Source organism: Citrus sinensis, chromosome 2 (genome assembly GCF_022201045.2).
Source record: "Citrus sinensis cultivar Valencia sweet orange chromosome 2, DVS_A1.0, whole genome shotgun sequence".
Classification (NCBI taxonomy): domain Eukaryota; kingdom Viridiplantae; phylum Streptophyta; class Magnoliopsida; order Sapindales; family Rutaceae; genus Citrus; species Citrus sinensis.
The window spans coordinates 23,342,004-23,367,635 of record NC_068557.1 but is presented as its reverse complement, the minus strand read 5'-3'; the positions used below and the strand labels follow the sequence as shown (position 1 = coordinate 23,367,635).

General features: G+C 33.5%; 3 protein-coding genes across 5 annotated transcripts; 2 read left to right on the top strand and 1 right to left on the bottom strand.

Moving 5' to 3' along the window:
- Window positions 1–6,047: 6,047 nt before the first annotated feature.
- Window positions 6,048–12,059, top strand: LOC102617740 (65-kDa microtubule-associated protein 6). 3 transcript variants are annotated; one of them, XM_006492232.4, is made up of 13 exons: window positions 6,048–6,557; window positions 6,716–6,873; window positions 7,803–8,006; window positions 8,729–8,995; window positions 9,274–9,489; window positions 9,567–9,722; window positions 9,798–9,957; window positions 10,070–10,221; window positions 10,482–10,569; window positions 10,650–10,723; window positions 10,806–10,880; window positions 11,130–11,487; window positions 11,588–12,059. In XM_006492232.4, exons 2-12 carry the CDS (start codon window positions 6,799–6,801, stop codon window positions 11,466–11,468), a joined length of 1,806 nt encoding a protein of 601 aa, XP_006492295.1. In that variant the 5' UTR covers window positions 6,048–6,557; window positions 6,716–6,798; the 3' UTR covers window positions 11,469–11,487; window positions 11,588–12,059. The 3 variants fall into 3 exon arrangements, with proteins under 3 accessions (XP_006492295.1, XP_015380639.1, XP_024948778.1); XM_015525153.3 differs by having other exon boundaries at window positions 6,048–6,873; XM_025093010.2 differs by lacking the exons at window positions 6,048–6,557; window positions 6,716–6,873 and adding an exon at window positions 7,154–7,661.
- A 1,300-nt stretch (window positions 12,060–13,359) lies between these two features.
- Window positions 13,360–22,870, top strand: LOC102617259 (IAA-alanine resistance protein 1). The gene is made up of 11 exons (XM_025093017.2): window positions 13,360–14,114; window positions 14,266–14,315; window positions 18,200–18,251; window positions 19,378–19,506; window positions 19,833–20,086; window positions 20,582–20,734; window positions 20,872–20,979; window positions 22,002–22,103; window positions 22,194–22,238; window positions 22,335–22,537; window positions 22,632–22,870. Exons 1-10 carry the CDS (start codon window positions 13,706–13,708, stop codon window positions 22,488–22,490), a joined length of 1,458 nt encoding a protein of 485 aa, XP_024948785.1. The 5' UTR covers window positions 13,360–13,705; the 3' UTR covers window positions 22,491–22,537; window positions 22,632–22,870.
- A 1,029-nt stretch (window positions 22,871–23,899) lies between these two features.
- On the bottom strand, window positions 23,900–25,389 carry LOC102616951 (uncharacterized). The gene is made up of 3 exons (XM_006492229.4): window positions 24,980–25,389; window positions 24,694–24,870; window positions 23,900–24,365 (listed from the first exon to the last, which is right to left on the bottom strand). The coding sequence occupies exons 1-3, from the start codon at window positions 25,022–25,024 to the stop codon at window positions 24,102–24,104; spliced, it is 486 nt and encodes a 161-aa protein (XP_006492292.1). The 5' UTR covers window positions 25,025–25,389; the 3' UTR covers window positions 23,900–24,101.
- Between the last annotated feature and the right edge of the window lie 243 nt (window positions 25,390–25,632).

Below are 25,632 nucleotides of genomic sequence, written 5' to 3'. Positions count from 1 at the left end.
GCATTGCTGTGTTGTAACTTTTAAACTGAATTTACTTTATATAATATACTTTTACATCATAGTTATGGATTTTTCTTCCAACAATTATGGTTTAAAAATTGTAACACTTTAATACCAAACAAATCCTACTTACATTTTATTGATAGTAAACTTTTTGGTTAATATAGGGATGCGAAAATTACCCGCCAACCTGCCCAAACCCACCCGCTGCGAATAATTTTGCAAGTTGTGGTTGAGTTTGGTATTTCAAACTTAAATCGACTGCGGGTTATGGGTGTGTTTGGTATTGAGAAAAAATTCGCTAGGTACCTGCACGGGTATCCATCAACCCGCATTCTTTATTTTAATTATTTATATTTTTTTATTTTAATCATAAAAACTACATTAAAAGAAATTAATCATACATATATCTAAGTTAAAATTTCTAATTCCTAAACTCAACTTATCTCACTACAACATATATACAATAAGCTTTTAATAATTTTACTTTATTTGATTTTGTTTGTTTTGCCTTAACAATAATTGTATAAAATTTACTTGTTAATATTATTGATAATACTTGTATATTGATTAAAAGATGAAGCAAGACATTGATATTAGTGATGATAATTTGCCTACAACAGAAATATCTTATGTTAGACTAATATATTTTGTGTATTTTTTATATGTTGAAATTTTAATTTCTTATTTACATTAATAAAATTTAGAATTGAGTATTGTTTGTGAGTTTTTAGGCTATTGCTATGTATATTTATAGTTTGAATTATATAACTTAAGTTTTTATGTATTATTAAAAGTATATCTTTTTATATTCCTGATTTTAAATTAGAAAACCCGCAAAAAATCCGCTACGAGTTGCGGGTGGGTTGGTAATTGTTAAAGCCCGAAATGGGCAGGTTTTTCTATAAAAAAAAAAAACCATTGCGGGTTGCGGGCAAGTTTGGTAATTTAATTTTTTTACGGGTGTGGATTTAGTAATAGTAAACCCGCAGCAGGCGGTGCCCATTGTCATCCCTAGGTTAATCTCTCTCTCTTCCTTTCTTACGATTATAGAAATCCCCACATGGGGGTCTTGGGGGATTTTTCTCATTGGAGAGGGTATATGAACAATATTATATCTAATTTCTTATTCGGGAAAAAAGATGAACACAATTTTTTTAATTAATTTCTTATTCGGGAAACAGACAGGGATAAAATGAAATCCTTATTCCCTCCCCATTTTAATTTTTATTTATTTTTTTAGAATTATTAGTGAATAAACAATAAAATTTAAATTTTAAAATATTAAATATTAATGCAATAACAAATAACAAAGACTAGCTAGGTGCTAGCTGCAGCATGAATAATTTGTAAAAAAAAAATAAGTGAGACAGTGAGAGAGTAATTGAGGATTTGATTCGTAGATTGTGGACTTATAAGGTTGTGTGCTTTGGGTTGCGGTTAAGTTTAAATTGCATTAATTTATATTGTTGGTACAAATATTTCATCATAGCCTAGTAGCATGTTGCGCCTTATCTCATCATACCTCAGTACCTCGTCGCATCGTCGGTGGCCGAGTAGCTCAACTCATCAAGTCGTCAGCTAGCAGCTCGACTTGCAATGTTTGTTGTACCATAGTCAGTGGCCAAGAAATATCATTGCTAATGGATAACACTCACGTCAATATTCTATAAAAATTATATTAATTGAATTTTGTTTGGAAAAGTATTATTTAAATATTATATTTACAAAAAGTTTGATGCAGTAAAATGAAATAAGACCTATTCATAATGATTGAGTAAAATGAATTATGACCCATTTATGATCATTATCATTTTATTTTATATATTTTTAGGTTAATATGATTATATTAAATAAAAAATAAAAAACGTATCAATTATTTGAGTATTGGGGACCTTAGAGATTTTTTGTTATTATTCAAGGATCCTCATTTCTTCCCCTCCAACAAAACAATTCTGACGGAAATAAAAAAGAGACAGAGACATACAAAATATCATAAATGAATGGGAGGACATCAGTCCCTTCCCCACCCTTCCCCTCCACTCCCAAGTCTTTTTCTACAAGAAAAGAACGTGGAAATTTTGGTAATACATGCATCTGACTGCCTCAGCGTCGCTAGTGATAAATAAAAAAAGCGGATTTTTCGGGGAAAAAGATAATTAAAAATGATTATATTATATAAAAAGTAGAGGAAAACAAAAAAAGTAGATGAAATATCACATCGTTGTTAGCGAGTGATAAGATAATGGAGCTCTAAAACCGCAGGGCGGCCTCCATACGCTTATAAACTCATTTATTTATTTTATTTCCCGTACAATATTGTATCGTTTTTTTTTTTTTGGAGGAGAACAAGATACAATATTGTATCGTTGCTGCCTGCATATGTAACTTTTTTTTTCTTTTTTTCTTTCCCATTGTTTACAAAAGAGATATAAAATCCGAGTTTATTTACAAGAATTTATATTTAAATTATATTGTATCTTTGTAAAACTATTATTGTTATTTTAGTTAGTTATTAAAAAAAACTAGGGAATTGTTTGGTTTTATAGTATTGGTGGTAGAGTTGAGGGATGTTTAAGTTTATATTTAATTCAAACATATTTATAGAAATTTAAGAGTTTTAACTCATACTAAAAAATTAGTTCAAGAGTTAAAAATTACCTGAACCCTATATTTTTAATCTAAGATTCATTTTCATTCAACGTTAGATGTTATTCTTAACAATATCTCTCGTTTTAGTAACAATTCCATAGGGTGACTTTTAATCTTTATTTCCTTAATTATGAACTAATTTCAATCATCAATAACACCTGTACAACTGAATAGAATTAGATTTCAACAGTATCAACAATAAAAATACACATATGCATCTTTTTGTTTCCTCCTATGGTTATTGTTAGGAAATGATACTTATTTATCTTAGAATCAACAAAAATTAAATCAAAATTTTAACCAAAAAAAAAAGGAAATTGGGTCAATGAACAATAAAAATTTCAGTAATGTTAGGAATCCTAATGTTTAAATCCCACCTTAAATTTCAATGTTATGTATTGCTCTCAAATTGCGAGTTAGATGAATAGATATTGAGATGGCTAACATTGCTTCAACAATTAAGCTATCTTCTTGATATTTTTCAACAGCCAACTAATGACATCCTAAGTGTTCTTCGGCATGTAACTATTTTAAAAGACAAAAAAATACTGAGAGAGGCGACTTCATGATTGGCAACTCGATTTATTGGTGACACATTGATAATTAATCTTCAGCTATAATTAATTATCACGTCCATTTTTAAGAAAATGACATATCTTATTATTTGGGTCTGGATTAAACCAGTAGGTATCGTGATGATCTCAAGATTTGCAAAGCTAAACCAATATTAGGTGCAAAATTAAGCGAGATTAAGAAATGATCAATTAAGCTAAATTAACAGGAAAAAAGTTAGAAAAGTTAGCAACAATTTATGAAATGAAAAATAGGAAAAACAATTTTCGGGAACTCTTGATTCATCAAGACAGATAAAAGCTATAAAATAGTTCCAAAATTGAAAAGTCATTAAGTACTTCAACTAAGATTGAGGAAAAACTGAGATTATATATTTAATTCTAAAAGCCTAGGGATATCTCGAGATGTAAAATTGCTTGTGTTAGGACAAATATGAGCTCTGATAGAAAAGATATCTCACATCGGATGAGAATTATCTTGAACTATGTATATAAATTAGAGACAATCCTCAATTATTGAACATAAATTACATTCGTAGAATTTTATATGATATTAGAGTCAAACTTATTTACAAGTGGGTCTACATTACCTTTATCACGTTACAAGATTAATTAAAAAGATTAACGTACACACGACGGGCAGAGTTAAAACAAAATATTCTACAACGATCGAGAATGTATAGTCACAAGTAGAGAATTTGATAAATTGTAACTGAGCTTAATTTAGGAATGATTGTCTAAAGGGTCAACTGTGAACTTGCCTACTACATATTAGTGGTGGTAACATGATAAGTCTAAAGGTCCAACACGTGAACTGGCCTTAGTACAAGATTAATGGTTATTGCTGGTCTGATCTTGACAAGAGGCAAGAGTTAATCACCACATGACACAATATATTAATTTACAGCTCTATTCTCTCATAATTTAAAAGACAAAATTAAAATTATCTGTAATGAATAGAAATTAATTTCAGTTTCAACCTTGCCATCAACTATCATGGGCATACTTCTCAATTGAAATAGGAGCTAGAAAAAAGAATGAAATCCCCTACTTTGATCTCCCAATACATTATTAGGTTGTGCGACATTGTACACAACAAGCCATAATTAGAGGTTATAGGACTCGCAGCACAGACTCTAATCATAACTTGCTATGCGCGACGTTGCGCACCATAATGTGCGCGATGTTGCGTGTTGGATCAAAATCCATTATCTATTACATAAAAAGGAAAAAGAAAATTCTATATTCTACGCGAAGCAAAACAATAAAGAGTCTTATCCCTTGATAGTAAAACATTTATTTATTTATTGTCACAAATTGAAGATTTTATTTCCCTTTGTTGCTGAATTTCGGCATGGCAGGTACTACTACCATGTGTTAAAAAAATTTGATGTCATGGAAAAGGTGGAGATGAGTTAAGAAACAAGCTATTATTTCCCTCCAAATTTTCAGTAACAATTAAAGAACTGTTCATTCATTTACAGGATAGTTTAATTTCGCTATACATACACACCGGTTTCTACACAAACACTTAATTAAAGCAAGAACGAATCAAACTACCCTCCAATTAAGTGTTTGTGAGCGATTCTTTGCTTTTCCACAAAGATAAACACTTAATTAATTGCTCTCTCTCTCTATATCTCTCTTTAATTTTTGTGGGTGATTGTTTTTAATTAAAAGAAAACGCACCACTTAAGCTAATTTGGCAAGAATCAAAGTGGAAAAGCAAGAACGAACCATGACGAATGACTGATGATGGTCTTGATTATTGAAGATGAAGGTCTCGCCACCTCTAGCCATGCAAAGGAAGTCTTTTATCTTTCTCAAACGAAGGTGTAAAGATTTTTACCATAAGTTACAATATTTCGCTTTAATCAATCATTAAAAATCTAGTTGTTGCACAAACCTTTTCTTATAATAATCACATCACGTTATTTACATGTCGGTTAACAATGAAGCTTAAGTTGGTATCTTAGCTTTTTACCCTTTTTTTAAATAATTTAATTTGCTAAAGTTTCGCACGCTTTATATATTTTTGGGAAAGAACGTCAAAGCTTACCTTTATTTATTATTCTTCTTGTAAAAAATAATAATGTCACGTACACATTAGCCACACAACTCACGATACTATGTGACGCTAATAACTATAGCAGTCACGTTCTTCATTCTCGAAATTAAATTGAGCTTGCTGTAGAAAATTGAATTTCAAACTAGAATTAGCTTGTATTCCACTAATATTTATGTCTTAATTATATGCGCGTTGAGACAATCACTTCGAACTTCAGCAGGTCTATTTCCCTTAAAAATAATTAAAAATTACAGACTAAGTGTTTGGAAAATAAAACTTGAATAGAAACAAGATAAATTTGAAAATTGATTTCTCGTATAAGATAAAGGGAGTCAATGATTGAGTCAAATAGAAACCCTCAAATAATTTTAAAAAATACGTGTCGATTGTGTCTGCAATTGCATGTACCAACCGGGTTACAGTTATACACCGTAGAATAGATAATACGATGAAAACAAAAAAATGAAAATAAAAAAAATCAATTATTTGTAGGAAATAAAAAAAAAATTATCACCCCATTTATCAAAACTTCAACATCAAAACAGCTATATTAGAGTCGGTGGAAAGAGAGTAACGTATCATATTCTTCTCTTCTCATGACGCTCGCTGCTTGTCGTAGATTTGCACTTCTGTTATGATTGGCCCGTGAAACGCACGCTCTCGTAAAGAGAATGAAAATGAGACACCATGTTGTTATGATAAAATTTATAAGCCAGTTGACACTTGAGAGTTCACTGTATTTTTTTTTTATTTGTTTAGAACTGAGTTTGTGAACTCACTGTCACTTACTCACTCACTAGACTCACTTCCCAAGAAGACAGAAAGTGAAAGTAGAAGGAAAAAAAAAAGTGGAAATGATTTTGGGCTAAAATGCGCAGCTCATTTGCTTGTTTTATTGTTTAAGCTTCATCTTCTTTCCTTTTATTTCTATTTCTTCTACCTGCTACAATTGGCGCATTTTAGTTTAACCCCACCACACATCACCCACAGGCACAACACAAACCCTAATAAGATAAATAAATAAAAGAAAAAAAAAAAAGAGGAAAGACCATTGTTTAAAAAAAAAAAAATCCATTTTTTTTTACCAATCTCTTTGTATGTTGGGCTTTTTAGCTTAATCCCTTTTATTAACTGGCAATCATTATCTTTTGGTTTCTCTGTTGCCAGTGTACAATTTCTTTTCTTTTGTGTTATTATTATTTTTATTTTCGTTTTCACTTGGAAAGTTCAGATCTGGGGAAGCAAAGCTGAAGCTTAAGCTTAAGGTTGTTTCAAGTAACTGCCCCTTTGAGTTTGGTTTCTTGGATTCTTTTTGACTTTTATGAACGACAAGAACAACAAAGCCACTTGCTTTCTTTCTTTATCTCTCACATTCTAATTCTAGTCTTTCTTTGTTGCTTCCTCCTTTTGTGTTTCCGAGAAGTAACCAAACCCACCAACCTGAGAAAAGAAGAAACTTTAACTCGTTTCTTGAATTCCAAGAGAGAAAGAGATCAAGTAGAAAAAATGCTGGCGATTGGGAGTCCTAATTACAGTGTCCGTACAAGCACTAGTTGCAATGCTTTGCTCAGAGAGCTTCAGGTCTTTCCTCTTTCCTGTTTTCTCTTTACTTCTTTTCTTTGGGTTTCTTCTTCTTCTTTCTTTTGAATTTTTTCTTTTTGATATAATGATGTGTTTTTTGAGACAGTTTATTATTATTATTATTATTATTATTATTATTTTTGCGGCATGTATGTCAAAAAGGCAAAAGCATTGATTGTTTTACATTTACCGTCATATCATTATGGGTCTAGCCCAAGTAAGCCTACCTGTGAAATGAATTAGGATTTCTTTTAGGTTGTTAAATTAAAGGCTCTTTCAGAAGTGATCTGTAGTATTACGTTTACCCGAGTTTTAAACTTTTTGCTCAAACTTTTTTCTTTGTTTCTAATTTTTGTGGTTATTTCTTATTTGTATAGTTGGGTTACTATAATTTTCTTGAATTTTTTTTTATAAAATTCTGTTTTACTCCAGGCGTACCTATGTGGCTTTGTTCTTTGTTGGTACACGTGTTCTGTTATCTGTTTTAGGCTTTGTTGGTGATAGTCCTTGCTCCTTAGGTGGTTGAATTAGCAAACTGTTTAATTTTTTAACCATCATTATGTTGATGAGTTCTGTTGTTTTTAGGTGGGCCTTACAGAAGATTAGTGCATAACTGGTAGTTTGATTTTGTGAATGGTTTCTCCCAAAATGTTTAATAAAGTTTCAGTTACCATTTTTCTTATAATAGTCATTCTCCACTCGGGTGAAAATAATTCCACTTCAATTTAATTAGTGATTTGTGGTTTAATGGTTCCGGAAAAATGAGTGTGGTCTGTTCAGATTTTCATGTAGTATTCTCTACTTTTTGTTTATTAAATAAAATGTAATTTTGCTGTTATATCATTTGATTGTAAGCCATTTTATTGCAAAAGAGCATTTAATATAACTCATGTTTTAATGCCTTTATTTATCTATTGTAATGAGAGCAGCAAATATGGAGTGATATTGGGGAGAGCGAAGCAGAAAAAGACCGCATACTAATGGAGTTGGAGAGAGAATGCTTAGAAGTTTATCGAAGAAAGGTTGAGGAAGCTGCCAATGCCAAGGCACGTCTTCATCAGACTGTTGCAGCAAAGGAAGCTGAGCTTGCAACTCTCATGGCTGCTCTTGGGGAACTTAATATCCACTCACCGGTAAAGTGAATTTCCTGCCTCTAAATTATCAAAGATTCATGTTTGTTCTATTGTCATCTTCTCACTCCTTTTGTTGTATATTCTATTTTTGGTCCTTTTGGTTTTGTATATGTATGGTGTTTTCTTTGATTCTTCTGTTAGAATCTCATGTACAGAGATTCATTCGCTAACTCTGTGAAGCCATTTGCCCCAGTGATTATCCAACAAGTGTTCTGTGCCATCTTTTGGAGAATTTTAAGTTCAAAATGGCTGGAGAGATTCAATCGAGATATGTGTTTGCTTAGTAATTTAATAAGTTTTGCATAGTTCTCCAAAGAATTTTGTACCCAAAATCAAGAAAGGTTGAGAAAAGTGGAAGGCCTTTGCTGCAATTCTATGTTAACTACTATTTTTGTGGCATTTGTGTCTCCTTGCATGGTCTCTAATGATAATTAATACTTGAATAAACTGAACTGTTTCGGTAGAAATTATGGCTGATACTAATTTTACCTTTGTAATGATTGGCAAAATAAATTTTACCTTGATAATTAATGGAAACTTTTGTTCTGGATCCATTTATCTTTTGGGTTATCATTATTTGTTGTCTGTATCTTTCTTTTTACCTCTCTGCTGCCCTGCAGAGTTTTTACTCTGAGCAAAGTATAAAGTATGCAACCAATTTCACTATTTGAGGTCAAATCCATATCTTGTGCTCTCTTGATCCTAATCATAACAATTTGCAGATTCAGACAGAGAAGCGATCAATGTCATTGAAAGAAAAGCTTGCCTCCATTGCACCCTTGGTAGAGGACCTGAGAACCAAGAAAGAAGAACGAATGAAACAATTTGCTGACATAAAGGCACAAATTGAGAAGATCAGCGGAGAGATTTCTGGCTATGATCATCTCAGTAATTCTCTGATAAATTCTTTATCTCTGGAAGAAGAAGACTTGTCGCTAAGAAGGATTACTGAATGCCAAACACATCTTCGCACCCTTCAAAAGGAGAAGGTATGCATGTAACAATAGCAACTGAGTTTGAAGATTTTAATCAGAATGTGTGCAGGCTTAGTGGATGCTTGTTAATTGTCTAAATGATTGTGTGATTGAAGTTTATCAAAATTACTTATGTTGCTGGTTAGTGCCTTTGGCTGGATGAATGATCAATAAATGCCCTCATGTCTTGATAGAAAATAGCTCACATATTTAGTGCCTTGTGCTGATATGAATTAAATATATATTCGTCAAACATTTTGTTAATTAATGGGGATGCTTCATGCTTTTTGCAGTCTGATCGCCTGAATAGGGTTTTGGAATATGTGAATGAGGTGCATTCAATCTGTGGTGTGCTTGGTTTGGATTTTGGCCAAACTGTGAGTGATGTGCATCCAAGCTTGCATGGGACTGCCATGGGGCATTCCACAAACATCAGTAATAGCACATTGGAAGGTTTGGAACATGCAATTGTCAAACTGAAAGCAGAGAGAAAAATTAGAATACAGAAGGTAATGGAGATATTCCTGTATTACTTTATTTGCTTTTACCTGAGCTATTTGGGTTAAAACCATATTTTGATCTGCAGCTGAAAGACATTGTGGTGTCACTCTTTGAACTTTGGAATTTGATGGACTCACCAATTCAAGACAAGAATAGCTTTTCTAAGATTACTTCCATTCTTAGACTATCAGAGTCTGAAATTACAGAACCTGGTGTTCTTTCAACTGAGGTTATTGAACAGGTCTGGATGCACTCCCAATTATTTTTTGTTTTATTATTGGAAATCAGATCCTCAAGTTTCTCTTCTCTTTCACAGGCTTCAACAGAAGTGGAGAGGCTTACTAAATTGAAAGCAACTAGAATGAAAGAACTGGTCTTGAAAAAGAGGTCAGAATTAGAGGAAATATGCAAAATGACTCACATTGAACCTGATACCAGTACAGCTGCTGAGAAATCCAATGCTATGATAGATTCTGGTATGATAATTTATTTTCTGACATGAAGGATGCCAACTAAGATCTTTCTGTTTTCTAATTATACAAGTTGATAAGCAAGGAAATATATAATTGTCTGAACTTGTGTTTTCAGGTCTAGTAGATCCTTCTGAACTGTTGGCCAACATTGAAGCTCAGATTATCAAAGTTAAAGATGAAGCACTTAGCCGGAAAGATATAATGGACAGGATAGACCGATGGCTTTTTGCATGCGAAGAGGAAAAATGGCTTGAAGAGTATAATCAAGTAAATTGAATCTTTTGTATCAACGTGTGATGATAGGACAAACTCTCTAGATTTTTCTATTTTGGCTTTCTTCTCCTCTACTTCTTCCATAACTCTTGCTTCAGAGTAATAGTATTTTAAATTCTGCCTCTTCTGATTTATTATTTAGCACATTGTAGAAGTTGTTTGAATTAGCACAACATCAGTGATTGACAAGCCATTCATTACAGTTAGAGTATCTATCTTGCTCCTATTTTGAAAAACTTTTTGTGTAATTACAGGATGACAACCGGTACAATGCTGGGAGAGGTGCACACATTAATCTTAAACGTGCAGAACGAGCTCGAGTTACTGTGAGCAAAATTCCAGGTACTGCATTTTTTTTGATGTTGCTATCATTTATTTGAAGTTGGAACTTGTTTTGTTAGCTAATGTGGTGCTCTTTCCAGCAATTGTGGACAATCTGATAAATAGAACACTTGCCTGGGAAGAAGAGAAAAAGATATTTTTTCTATATGATGGGGTAAGTTCTAATTTATAGCTCGGTATATTCTGGAAATGCTTGTTTTGTTGCTTATTTTAAAATTGTATGTGATTACTTGCAGGTGAGGTTAGTGTCAATACTGGATGATTACAAGCTGACCAGAGTACAGAGAGAAGAAGAGAAGAAGAGATACAGGGTAATTGAACCAAATGTTGTTATATTTGTGTGTTTGTATAGATTTCTGTTGTGTCTAACCCAAAAGTTGGCTTGCGGTTTGGAAAAATAATCTTAGGATCCTTCTTGTATTATGACATAGTAATTATTGATCTAAGTTTAATTGAAAGAACAGGTCTATTCAGAATTATAAAATATCCAGATGGGTCCCCACGTTGAGTACTTCTGTTGTTTTCCATGATGGTGATTTAATCATATCAAATTTTCACAGGATCAAAAGAAGATGCAAGATCTCCTCCTGACAGAGAAAGAAGCCATATATGGGTCAAAACCTAGTCCAAGAAAATCTAACAGTTTTAGGAAGCCAAATGGATGTCGTGCAAATGGAAATGGATCAATGACTCCCACACCTCGTCGGTACTCAATTGGTAGTGGAACTCCTGAGCTCCTCACACCCCGATCCTACTCATCGCGTCAAAATGGACACTTTAGGGAAATGAGAAGGCTGTCAACCGCGCCACTGAATTTTGTGGCCATATCGAAAGAAGATACAATGTCGTCATACACATCTGTTTGTGGTTCTGAGCCAGGGTCTCCCCCTCAGGGTTGAAAATGAGTACCTGGAAGTGGTATGTTATGCTCTACGCTTTACCCTCTGCTTACTCTGTTATCTATGAATAATCTAAATCCTTGCTGCTTTGCGTACTCTCTCAATTTGTGTCATCACAGGAACACCGGATCATTGCAATTTCAACAACTGTACACGCAATTAGATCAGTGGGAACCTTGTGAATATGGAAAGGACTGTACACAGTGTATGATTGCCAATTGTAGGAGTATTCAGACAAACGGAAACTGACATTTGAAGACGTGCATTTAGGCTTTATTTGGGGTTAACACAAATAGGCAAATACTTTCGGAACTTGAAAACTTGTATGTGGAAATAGGCTAATGTGGAAATGTTATAGTAGTAGTATCGACCTTGTCTTTTCTGTGGATTTTGTTTGTGTTTTGCTTGTTCATGTAAATATGTATCAGTGTGATGAAATGTTTTCATTTTGGTGAAGGAAGTTTGATATACTTGGAAATGTAGTTGTAGCCTAGCCTGTGAGGTCTTCGTGAATTGTGATGCTGCTGTATGAATGTCATATGTGGAATCTGTTCTCTTTTTGTTTTAAAATTCACGTTCTCAACCGATTAACATTGAAAGGGTTGCAATTTTTTTTTTTTTTTTTTTCTGTTCTGTTCTTTGGAGAGATGAAAGGTTTGTACTTTATACCTTGTGGTAGTAGGATTACTTTTTGATTAATTACGCACCCATTGTTATCGTCAATTGTAAAACGACGAGTTCTTACGAAGGGATTGCTCAAAAATACTGGAGCAGACTGGACCCAGCCAGCCGGGCTCGGGATTGAGCTTCGATCAGATCCGATTTCTCTCACTGAGACCGAACCCGGCCTGGCCCGAGAATGAGCTTGGATCAGATCCGATTTCTCTCACTCAGACCAAGTTAAAGTCGAAAACCCAAATTTTATGAAAAAAAAAATTAAAATTATATATTATTTTAAATAATTATATTTATTTGACACATTTATTATATATATTTAAAATTTTAAACATTTGAAGTCCATAGTTTCAAGTTTTTAGGCCAACTAAAAAAGTACAGCCTAACCCAAGTGTTCAAAAAATATATATGAATCAAATTCATGCATTGTAATAGCTGAGACCAGCTCGGACTGTTGCTATCCTTACTTACAAGTCTCATTAGAGAAATAAAGAAATAATATGATTTTAAGAAATAATATGATTTCTTAAAGAGATAATTCAATTATCATGTTGTTCATTTTTTGGCTCATCAAATAAATCTTCTTTTCCCTACTTCGATTATTTTCTTATCTTATAATATTTAATTTCCACAATAAAAAGTTAATTTCTATTAAAAAGCTGTACAGTCTGATTTGATATATATACATAGACACACATACACACTAAACCGATATTTAATGAACTTAAGAACCACGGTTTAATCACATATAGACACCGAAAATTTAAAAAAAAAAAAAAAGCAAAGCAGCAAAGAGATTTATAGGTGTTCAACTGGTTATAAGTTTTTTTTCTTCCTCTCAAAGAGTGGAACTTATATGACGTGTCGTGTATGGATGACATGTCATGCTGTTGATATCATTTTACATCAAGTATTAATAAATTAGTATATAATAATAAATAATTTTTAAAATTTTTTGAGATGATTAAATAATTTTGGAAATATTTTAAAGTATTTTTGCTATTTGGAAACCACGGACGCTAGAGATTCATATGCTGTTAGCCTGTTACACTACACCCTTTACCGCATTACTGATTACGGAAAAAGTGAAAAAGTTAAAATGTTGGTGGTCCCCCGATTTAAGTAATGTCATAATTATGACATAATGTCGACAAAACCCTGTTAATAATTCTAGAATTTCCGTTAATCATTCAATTACAGACCCCCTCCTTTTTTTTTTGGTGCGGCCATCACAGCGAAAATATTTTAATTATTCTGAATTACTATTATATAATTGTAATTTGCATATATTATGAGGATTTTCAGATTCTTTTATATTTATGATTCCCAGAAAAGAAAATAAAAAGATAAAATAAAATCAACAAAAATGGATGCCATAACGTTCGGCATCATAGTCGGAATAATCGTGCTCTTCTTTGTCGCTGTTTGTTACATAACCATTGAGGGCACCTGTAAACGCCGTCACTCTTAGCTCCCAGCCAAACACGCCCTAACAATTTTCCCATTTTATCCATTTGAATTCATTTTTTGTTTGCCTCAATTCACGGACAAACACTTAACAAATGTTGGCTTGTAAGAAAAAACTGATCCTGCTAGTACTTGCACTTGTTCTGGTCTCGAATTTGGATCTGGGTTCAGGGGGTGGATTCTGTGCGACGCCGGTGAACGGAAAGGACCATGGGCATGACCATCAATGCGACCATGGACACCACCATCATGATCATGATCATCAACATAAGGAGAAGAAAATGTTGCTTCCCGAGGAGTTAGCTGAGGAGGAAGACATGAAATTGTACGGATTTGGCCCTTATTACGGCCGTGATCATGATCATGATCATGGTCATAGTCGTCATCATCATGATAGAGATTCGCAGCTTTCGGGTTTAGCTCTCTGGGTGAATGCATTGGGTTGTTCCCTATTGGTGAGCTTGGCTTCGCTTATTTGCTTGGTACTTTTGCCCGTGATATTCAGTAAGTGAAGTTCTGTTTGTCACTTAAATGATTTTATTATTATCATTACTATTTTTATTATTATCATTATTTTTACTTTCACTTTAGATTAGTAATGGGCTTTTGATTAATTGATTGTGGAGTGATAAATGAGCTTGTTGTGTTACTTCAGTTCAAGGGAAGCCATCCAAAGCCGTTGTCGACTCATTGGCTGTATTTGGGGTAAGGTTCTTCATATCACACCTTTGTATTTAGTTTTGAAAATTTGATTGCTTTTTAATTGTACTTTATAGATATATGCTGTATGTTCTTGACAAATTCAGTGAAATTATGCAACCATTCTATAATATCATATGTTTGGGCCCGCTGTTGAAGTGTCAACTTTTACTTCACGGCTAATTTGTACCACCCACCTAGACTTGATAACCCACTTAGACTTGATAGCTAGTGATTAAAAGCCATAGAAACATATTTGAGGAAACTCAAAGTTTATATTTTATATAACTGCCGGTGTGATTGTTATTACTATTACATTGCTTCCTTGTTACCAGAAAAATTCCACAATTTTTATATTATTAGAAAGCCTGTTGAAGGATTCAAATGGATTTAAACACCAAAGTTATCTGTTCTTTAAAGAAAAGATTTTGCAAATATTAAGATATATTTTTATTTTGCAAATGTTAAGATATGTTTTTACTGGTTCACATCTTAATCAATTCCTTTGGGGACCTGTTACCAACCAATATTGATTGATTTTTTGCTGTATGCTTCCCCAGATTTTGGATTACTTGATCGTTGGCAGATTCGTTATTATTTCTGCTTCTACAATTCTTAACTTGTGTCACTAAAGGGCTAGATTTTCTATTTCTTAACTTCCATTACTGAAATGTTAAGAATCTCTTCAATTACTCATTGTATGAAGTATTTCATGCTTTGTTTCTGTGGATATAATAAGAGTAATCTCAAAGCCACTGTTCTTTTGGGAAGCTGTAGGCGTGATCCCTAGGTTTTTCATCTTGAATCTGGAGTTTCCTAGTTTGTGAAGAAGTCCTTTTTATGTTAAGATGAGTAAAATGCAGTGTGGAAGCCCTTTTGATTTTAAGATAAGAAAATCCATTTTAGAATACTCGAGTTTTTCATGACTTATCAGGATAATTGTGTGACCGCTATATGACAGTATGACACATTTTCACTTAGTAGAATTTTTAGTTATTGACACTACTGAATGCTCTTAAGTGTGAGAGACATCTGCAAGAACAGAACAATCAGTCCACCATGTAACATTTTTCTCTTTCTGGGATCGTAGTGTAATGATTACCAATTGCTTTTTAAGTGTAAAATAATTTTGAAAGATGAATTACATGAAGAAGGAACGAAAGGACAAGGTAATCAAGAGTTTGGTGCTAGTGTCATGAGTGTTATGGTAGCTAATATTATGCTTATAGGGGATGATTGACTAGGGAGGTTATTAAGGAGCTAATGCGGGTGGGATAGTTGAAAGAAAATAGATAGCTAACAAATTCTCTCTCTTATGTTTTGACTAAGCAATAGAGAATTTATAAACCTTATGAGGGTTGACAATTTCTCCCTAATATTTTGACTAAACAATAGAGAATTTATAAACCTTATGAGGTTTGCTGATATTTCAGGTAAAGAAAGTATTTTCCAATAATATGGTCATGGTGCCAGATTAGTTAGAAAACGGGTTGATCTTAGGTTTATATAAGTTGGTAGTGAGCTAGTCTTTGGATTGATGACAAGTGCTCGGCTTGTGACAAGTGGGATTAGTGTATGCTTGAGTTTTTCTTAGTTATATGCACCCTCAAGATCTTGTCTCATGCACCTCAACTGAATTGCCATGTTATATTGTGTCCTTACGATAAAAAGGATGGTGTGTTCTTATTGAAATTATTACAAGGATGGGCAAGATAGGCCAAGTATGCCCTTGAAAGGTTGGTTAAATCTAACGAGTGTTTGACATGATTGGTTGGGGGGGAATATCACAACCTTAAATTGGATGGATTATGTGCGGATTTTGGGATTGGTTAATATACATGCATGTAAACGGTCATCAATACAAAACTTGAAACTGCTTACACAAAACCTAGAAATTTCAATAGTAATGTTGAAATCTTAACGTAAAACTCTTAACACAGAGCTTTGAAGTGTCTGATGGGAACTTGAAATCTTCTGGATGGTAAATTTTGTTGATTTTGGGCTTAAAATGTTAGCCAGGTAATATCACCCAATTGGTTAATTTTGTGTTGATTGCATGGATAAAGTTTTGCATTAATTGGCCCAAAAAAAAAAAATCCTATTTAGGTAGCCATTGGCACAAAAGACTATCCTATTAGGTGATGTTGCCTATCTATCCTTAATAGGCCTAAATCAACCATTATCCAATTTGGGTCCTTGGACATTCTTCCCCATTCAATCATGTCATGCCCTCATTACATGTAGCCCACTCATCATGAGCTTACCTAGCTTATCTTACACATCTTTTGTGGCAATCCTTATTGGGGCATGCTTGTCCCATTTACCATAGGGACACACTCCAACATGACAATTCTTTCATGGCGCATGGCATAGGTTCTTGGGATCCACATAATGAATATATATTCGAATTTAGATCCTCTACTGATCTTGATTTTTACTTGCCTTGTTGAAATCCTTTGAAATGTGCCATTTATCAATTTGGATGGCTAGGATTTATTTATTTGGTTTTCAGTTTAGTAACCACTAAAACACAGCGTTTTAGTCTTTAAATAGTAAACCCCAAATCTCTCTTTTGTGCATCTCTCATGTCCATTCTCTTATCATAAACGCAAACGCGAAATCTCTTCAAAATACAGCTGCTAAAATTTCAAAAGGCAACTCCTAATGACTTATTTAATCATTCATTTACTAAAATTTACCTAAATCCATTTTTTTCCTATAAAGCTGATCTCATTTTTAATATTATTTTGATTTTTTCTTTTTGTTTTAAAACAATATTTTTGTGGGTATTGGAGAATATTGAGTTTTAATTGTTATAGATGTGCTGCAACTTTCGATGAATTTAATGATCAGGGAACTGAATGGAATTCATAGGGAATAGAGCTTTTACATGTGATGGAAGAGTGAGGAATTCGAGTTAATAGTCAGACATTTCTTTGGCTTTCAAAAGGTTGTTTGAGTTATGGATCTTTAGTTGAAGCTAAAAAGACTCATGGGAAGATTTTAAAAGTTGGGTTTTGATGGAGAGCAAGTTTTGTGTGATAAAATTTTTAATTATATCTAACAAGTGGTGATTTAGATGTGCGATTAAGGTTTTTGATGATATGCCTTATACTTTGAAGAAAGGGGGGAAAAAGCATAAAAAAGCCTCTATCCTAGCATTTGTAGATCAAAATGCAGTGTTTAAGTGGCTATTCTATTAAAAACCAAATTACTAGATCCATCCAAATTAATAAAATGACACATGTCGAAAGATCTCAAAAAGGCAAGGAAAAATCATGATAAAAAAGGATCTGAATCCTAGAGATATAGACATGCTTTAACACCTCCTGTCACAGTTGAACACTTGCTAAACAACCCAAAAAACTAGCATATTAGGTGATGCTGTCAACCCATCTTTATAGTTTCAAGAACAATCGATTTTCTGAGCATGACACTGTTATTTGTAATACTTTCTCTGCTTTAAATATTAGCATACTTGGGAGAGGTTTATTCCTGATCCCTTATTGTTGCTCATGAGTGTCCTCCCTAGTAACTCCTCCCAAATCTTGAAATTTCTGCATTCTATCAATGAAATTGTAGCAAATGTGTCTGTTTAAGTTCAGTAGTTAAATTCATTAGTGAACTTTTAAAGGTGTATGTTACTCTTTCTTGTCATTTTAAGTTTCTGGGACTAATGTTCTTCACCACACTATTAGTGTTAGATTGACTGAGATGTTGTGTTTTTGGATTTCCATGCGATACATTCATTAATTAAATTTGGTTATTGACTAGAATGGCCGTGTTATAGTTCAAATATATCAGTAGTTGCTTCCTTATTAGATTAGGCTTTTAAGATTAATGGTGTCTTGACATCTTGCTTTGTTTTTGGTTGACTTTCTTACTTGCAGGCTGGGGCTATGTTGGGTGATGCTTTTCTTCATCAATTGCCACATGCTTTTGGTATAGTATTGATCAAATGATATGTCTTACCATTCTCATTACAACCCTAAATTTATTCTGCTAGAACAAGTCTTAAAATGCAATTGTTCTTGACAATAGTTTAGAGGCTTTAACTGCTCCCAATGGTGGAGCTGTTCTAATGAATACTTCTCTGAGGTGGCTGTTTTAGGTACTTAAGAGTCTTTTTCTCTTTCAGTCATTTTAGGTAATAAGGTGATAAAAGAGTTCATTCATTTGTGGCTTTCACTTGTAGTTGCTGCCTTATTTTTTTAATTTTTTTATAGTCCTATTAATAAATGTCAAATTTTGGTTCTATATTTTCATCCTTTCTTCACGGTCAACTTCAATTATCTTTGCTTGCTTCATGTTTTTCGAGATCCAAGTCTCAAAATTCTGAACCTTACAGAATTACTACCTACTGGCATTATTGTACCACTGTATCTTGTTAGTTCGGACATGAAGGGTAAAAGCTCGTTTCATCCCTATATTTTAAGATTAGTTCCTATTTAGTCCCTATATTTTTAAAAATACCTCAAAACATCCCTACCCTTAAATTATTGACATCCCTGCTGTTACTTTTTATTTTTTTGACTTACTTTTACAATATTACCCTCTTACAATAATGTTTCTTTTTATAAAATTAATAAAAAGAAAAAAAATTAAATTATCAATTTAACCCCAAAAATAAAATAAAAACAAAAAGAATATATATTAATTTTTGTGAAAGCTTACATGTGTCCAAAAAAATTTTATTGTAAAAATAATTAAATTACCTTTTTTTTGGACATTAGTAATAAAAAAATTAATATATTAATTCCTCAGTAGTGTGTTACAAAAAAGTAACATATATTAATTTTGTTTCTATTTTATTTTTTGAGATTAAATTGATAATTAATTTTTTTCTTTTTACTAATGTCCAAAAAATATATTGTAAGAGGGTAATATTGTAAAAATTAAGCCAAAAGCAACAAAAAGTAAGAGGAAATGTGCTAATAATTTAATGTCGGGGATGTTTTGAGGTATTTTTAAACATATAGGGACTAAACGAGCACTAAGCCATTAACCTTAAAATATCGGGACTAAACGAGATTTTACCCGGCCATGAATTAACAAATTATCTTTGCAGGTGGTGAGCATTCCCACTCACATGATCACCATGAGAACAAGGCTCATCAGGTTCATGTTGGACGTGAGCAGCATTCGCATTCGCATTCACATTCTTTACAAGATCTTTCTGTGGGAATATCTGTACTGGGTGAGTAATCAAATTTTTTTATGCATGTGTTACTCACCTGTATTAACCATATGCATTAGCAAAACTCATATAGAGTGATAGACAATGTGTATTTAAGGATTAGAACATATTTTGTAACATATGCTATTTTGCACCTAATTCTATCTAACACGTTCAAATATGTAGGGTATTTAATAATGTTGCTTCGTGCTTTCTCCTTTCTTCATTTATATTTTGTTGTTTAGATTTTATTTATTTTTTTGCTAAAATCTTAATTGTAATAAAGGACTTAACTGATTGGATCAGAGTACGTTTGAGTTCTTACTGTGGCATATTGTTTGTTGCAGCTGGAATTGTACTCTTTCTTATTGTAGAGAAAATAGTGAGATACGTTGAAGAGAACTCAGGGGAATCTAACTCATGGGGCCATGGTCATCACCACCACCATCTTAAGAGTAGTAAGAAATTGAAGGATGATGATGATCTTGGAAAAACACAATCAGAATCTTCCAGTGGAACTGAAGGAATCGTTTCAGATGAGGTGTCAGAAGACTCTTTGAATGGGGATAATCTTGCTCAACATGAAACTCTTCTTCGGAGGGTAAGCTGAGTAATTATCATGTTGTGATTGGTTTAGCAAGTTCACTCTCTGGCTCCGGCCATGGCTTGAATAGTTTTGAACCTAGAGTCGGTTTAGGCATTTGAAAAATGTACTACATGGACAACTAGAAGTACTATGTTTTGCTGGCGACTGCAATTTTTAAAGTTTAAATCTTGAGCTGGGGAGCAGGCCTGGGATAGAATTTGTTTCAGGAAAAGGATTTGACCTGGCAAAGAGTGCATATCATAAGGTAGAGCTTCAATATTTGTTTGTGTTGGTAGATGTGTCATTGGACGGATTTGGGCAGACACCATCACAATTGTTTCGGAGAAAACATATGTATGTGCATGTCTGGGGATATGTATTAGGTACTTAGTTCCGTGAAAGTTAAAGTAAATAGTGCTAATAGGGATTTTCTTCGAATAATTAATTGCTCATGTAATTGGACTCTTGTTGCAGATATTAAGTGTTATCTGATATGCTTGCATTATGCAGAGAAAGACGACTTCTGTTGATGGAGATTATAAATCAGATGTAGATGCTGCAGATGGCTCTTCCAGTGACGTTAAATCCTCAGAAAAGAAAGAACCTGTTCAATCAGCTTCCAATCTCGTGTTTGGTTATCTCAATCTCTTTTCTGATGGTGTTGTAAGTATGTCTTCCTAACCTTTCGCATTTGAGCTATCATGTAATTGTGCTTGAAGGGAAAGTTTTTGTTGTTTGAGCAATGCTTTTTTACTTTACATTCGACTTTAATTAAAATGGTTCATGTGTTGATCTCGCAGCATAATTTTACCGATGGAATGGCTCTGGGAAGTGCTTTTCTACTTTATGGATCTGTTGGTGGATGGTCTAGAACCTTGTTTTTGCTTGCCCATGAGATCCCTCAAGAGGTTGGGTTTCATCTCTCTGTTTATTTGATAGTGAATGGCATTTTGCTATGTCCCTTGTAATTTTGATGTATGATGAAATTTAACTCTAGGAAGATGCAGAATGAAAATTTTCTTTTTCAGAGAAGTTTTTACAACAAAATGATTGTCATTATGCCGAACACATTATTTATCCTTCTCATGTGCAAATAAATTCTGAAGATGGAACAGTAAAATTGGTTATAATCTTCTTTTCTCTTCTGAACAGAATGTCTTATTCAAGTTTTGAATTTTTGTTCTTTTTAACATGTTTGAATTGTTTATCTCAGTATTTTATTTGTTTTTGACATGTTTGAATTGTTGATCTCAGTATTTTATTGAATTGTTTGAAAAGAAATTATCTACCGTCCACCTGTTTTTTCCAAGTTTTTTAAAAATACACAATTCTTTTTTTTTGGGCTGGAATCCACTTGAAATTACATTTCTTTTCACTTTTCCACTTCCGTTTGGAGACCGTTAAGAAAACTAACGGAATATTGTGTAAATGACTTTTTTACCCTCAAATGTAAAAGATAAATTATCCATCGGCCACCTGTTTTTTTCGTATTTTTTCAAAAATACACAATTCTTTTTTTTTTTTTTACTGAACTCCACTTGAAGTTATATTGTTTGCACATTTCCACTACTATGTCGTTGTGAAATGACAATTTTACCCTTATGATGTCAGCAAAGTTCTAACAATGTTATAACGAGAGTGGACCAATAAAAAATATATTAACTTAACGTGGAGCGCAGCAAAAAAAAAAAAAAAAGATTTGTGTATTTTTGAAAAACGGTGAAAAAACGGGTGGACGATGGATAATTTTCGTTGTTTGAATTTTTGTTCTTTTTGACATGTTTGAATTGTTTATCTCAGTATTTTATTTGTTTTTTCAAAAGCAATGCATTCCCCCATTGTGAGGGTGGTCGAGGAAATTGCATTTTCAATATCTAGTTGTCATTATTGTTGTTAAACTAACAGCTTTATTATCCCTTCTCCGCCACAGGTTGGTGATTTTGGTATTTTGGTAAGATCAGGTTTCAGCGTATCAAAAGCTCTCTTCTTCAACTTTCTCTCAGCTCTTGTGGCTCTGGCAGGAACTGCAATGGTGAGTGTTATTTCTTCAGTGTAAGTGTAGTAACTCCAGGTATTATTTGAAGCAATGAAAACCAATTAAGAGTTGCTGCTTTCGCTGTAGGCTTTGCTCTTAGGACAAGATCCAGGACAGTCATCTTTGATCGAGGTAAAGCATCTTTTATACCATAGGTAACATTAATTTTTGTTTGATGTCATAATTTTAAGTTGACATATCTTTCTTTGTTCCTTTGGTTTTTTGCAGGGTTTTACCGCAGGCGGGTTTATATACATTGCAGTTGCTGGGGTGCTCGCAGAAATGAATAGCAATGGCAACTCAATGTTGAAAAGTTCTGCAGTCCAGTTGACCTCCCTGATTTTGGGCATGTCTGTTGCCCTTGTTATTTCCCTTGTAGAATGACAGAGCATTTAGAATGCTGTACTATATGCGGAAATGTAACCACACAGGTACAAAATTAATTTTGATTCTGTAATTATACATGAATGTCCTGACTACTACGAGGGTGCGAACCCAGTTTCACATTTTATTTCGCTTTGCCAGGGAAAAGGAAGTCAAAGCTTACTGTATGAAATTCAGTGTTCAGAGGAAATCATAGATTTTGTTAAAGTACTGCAGGAGGATTTTTATTAAATGACGTGACAACTTGTATGGATGTCAATTGTTTATCTGACATATCTCAGTTATCTCGTCATCTAATAAATCTTTTTTTTTTTTTTTTGTAAACATTAATGTACATCTAGCATTACTCTTAATAAGTTTATCTATTTTCTTTCCTCCTTCCTCCATGCCTTTTTACTCCTTTCTGTAGACATTACCAAAAAAAGAAAAAAAACTTTTTTCGTTTTTGTGTTTTTTAAAATAATAATATTTTCCTCTCTTTAGATTTGGCTCCTTGCCCTTGGTTTCCTGGTGCATAGCGGACTGATTCCCATCAAAAGGCATTGAATATTTAAGACGGGGGCAAATGTGTCAATGTACATGTACGAAGAGAAAGACTTGCTCGTGATTTTGTTCTACTTGCTGTTAAGAAGATAAAATTATTGCAAAATCTATTACAGAATTAAGACTTGAATCTCGTGTTCTCACTCGTGAACAGAATTTGGTTGGTTTATCATGGCTTCAATTGAACCTGCTTTTGAGAAAGAGTAATGATATCACTTTACCAAGTGCATGGATTTGAGATTACTTGATGATGGGAATTGGGAATGCAGGCAGCCGAAAGCCATAAGCTGTGGCTGTTAAGAGGAGTAAGATAACTTATAGAATGCTCAGATTTCTATTTATAAATTATTTCTTAGTTAATAGTTTTGTAATTCAATTAAGCAATTGTGAACTCCTTTTCTTAGGAAGTAATGATTGCTTTAACCTTCTTTATTTTCCTCCTTTGATGTAGAGGGAATGCTTTTTCCATTTGAAAGCATATAGTTTTGGTTTGAGAGATTTGCATTTGCATCTGATTATCTGCATATTAACATGTGATCGAGGTTGAAAATGGCTCAGTTTCGAGGTTTAAGTCAAAAGGAATCTACAGGCAAGCCAATAAATAACAAGTATTGTTGACGTTCTTTTCAACATTCCATTCCATGCTCACATTGAAAAACTATTGTTGATTGTTACAGCAAATTAAATTTGCACTGTTGCCTTAAAATATAATAATCTTCTAAACTGCAGAGCTCACTGTCCGGCCTTTGGGCGTCACCTTGTTGTCTTTTACAACATTTTAATGATTTAGATTTCGAATCTCATGGATGATGGATTCTTTCTACTTCCATTCAATTCAAACCCCCAAATAAGCAACTTCCCCATGATTGAACTCCAGAAGGCTCAGCTTTTGAGCTTGCACATACATATATATAATTGAGGCTACAACTAAGATTGGACGATATAATACAGAACAAGAATTCCAAAATGCTAGTAGTACAGCAATTTCTAAAGAATGTCCAACAGAAGCTGTAAAATGGGAATGGATGCTTTTATTACAAGTATATTATATATTTGTATATAAATATATCAGGACTCGAACTTATCAAAATCCTGAAGCATTTCGAGGACGGTGATTTTCTGGCTTTGAAGTGGAGGATGAGGAGGCGTTCTCATGAGAAACTGCGCATTATGATCATCACTGGTGAGACTGTGATGATGCCTCTTACGCACTGCTCGAATCGGAGGCTCGATATTCACATCGATTCCTTCTCTGTTGCTGAAATCTGGGGGTACCTCTGCTCTCTTCCGAAAGCTGTCAGCTATTCTCTCCTGATCTTCCATTCTTGAATCCTTTTTTTTATCAAAGAGAAATGTTTGCACCAGAAATTATGTAAGAAGAAATTACATGCAAGAAAATGTTGATGATAATAGTGTATGTTAACATGTACTAAATTTAATCTAAGGAAAGAAAAACCAACTGAAATTTTCCCAAATCATACATCTTAATTGGGAAATATCTACTACAGCTATTCGACTCATGCATGCATGCCAAGAAGGGAAGGAGAAACACAAAATGAACAGAGTAATAATGCTTGCAGAAACCCAAGACAATTTTTTACTCCTTTCTTTGGTGGTTTTGCCGTGAATTTTGTAAAAGAGAATATTGAAGAAGCTTTACATTATTAATAACAGAAGAGGCAGAGGGCATAGGACATTTGACAGGGCGATCTTCGTCTTGCGGCTCCAATGGGTGCTCAACTGGCCAGAATTCCAGCTCCAATAATTCATGTTCCATAACGTTAACACCCCTGCTCTGCCTCTCATCGATCAATATAACTTGCTTTTCTTTCTTATCCTATAATTAAAATCACAATAAACCCAAATAAATAAATAAAATAACTGAAAAAACGTACTCAATTTGAGAGGGAGCATGCAGATTGCAGGTGAACAAAGAATGTACTTACAAAACCATCCTCACGTGAAATACCCATGGAGAAATTAATGCTCATAATAAGCTCATGCCAGCACAACAGAAGAACAGAAAATCTACCTTTGTTCGTGACTGCTGTGAGAGAGAGGGAGAAATACTGAAAAAGGGTGAAAAAAAAGAAGAGAAAGAGAGCATGAAAAGGGGAGAGAGAGGTGGCGATGTGGGATCATTTATACAGTGAAAGTCGAATAAAGATTCCCCACCATTCCATTCTGCTCTTTTTTTTTTTTTCTTGATTTTGTTACTTAACTTTATTTTTAACCTTTTCCTTTGTTTATTGATTCTCAGACAGATTCTTGTTTTTGTCTCTCCCTCCCTCCCTCTCTCTTTCTCTCTCCATCTCTCTCTTTTTCTTCTTTCCGTATGACTGAACGACAAAGCATGAGATGAGAGTGCTTTTTTTTTTTTTTTTCAATTCATTTTTTGTTTTTTTTTTCTCGTCTTGTAGCTTTTGAAAACAGTGGCTGCAGTTCTGTTGAAAATCTTACAATTTTCTACTTTTAATTTCTTTGCTTTATTGGTTCTACAAAAGATGGAAAATGATGCCAACGAGACATGCTTGCTTGGTGTTGTCCCTGTGCCATCATACCCTCTGCCAATAAAGAAAATAAAAGCTATGGTACAAAA

Excerpts from the sequence above, each read along its gene's own strand:
- LOC102617740 (XM_006492232.4), top strand. The coding sequence starts at position 6,799 with ATGCTGGCGATTGGGAGTCCTAATTACAGTGTCCGTACAAGCACTAGT. Across the intron at positions 8,996-9,273 it reads GCACCCTTCAAAAGGAGAAG|TCTGATCGCCTGAATAGGGT; the intron begins GTATGCATGTAA and ends TGCTTTTTGCAG. Across the intron at positions 10,724-10,805 it reads TATTTTTTCTATATGATGGG|GTGAGGTTAGTGTCAATACT; the intron begins GTAAGTTCTAAT and ends GATTACTTGCAG.
- LOC102617259 (XM_025093017.2), top strand. The coding sequence starts at position 13,706 with ATGTTGGCTTGTAAGAAAAAACTGATCCTGCTAGTACTTGCACTTGTT. Across the intron at positions 18,252-19,377 it reads TCAATTGCCACATGCTTTTG|GTGGTGAGCATTCCCACTCA; the intron begins GTATAGTATTGA and ends TTATCTTTGCAG. Across the intron at positions 20,087-20,581 it reads ATGAAACTCTTCTTCGGAGG|AGAAAGACGACTTCTGTTGA; the intron begins GTAAGCTGAGTA and ends TGCATTATGCAG.
- LOC102616951 (XM_006492229.4), bottom strand. The coding sequence starts at position 25,024 with ATGAGCATTAATTTCTCCATGGGTATTTCACGTGAGGATGGTTTT. Across the intron at positions 24,871-24,979 it reads TTTCACGTGAGGATGGTTTT|GATAAGAAAGAAAAGCAAGT; the intron begins GTAAGTACATTC and ends TTTTAATTATAG. Across the intron at positions 24,366-24,693 it reads CCTCTTCTGTTATTAATAAT|GATTCAAGAATGGAAGATCA; the intron begins GTAAAGCTTCTT and ends GATAAAAAAAAG.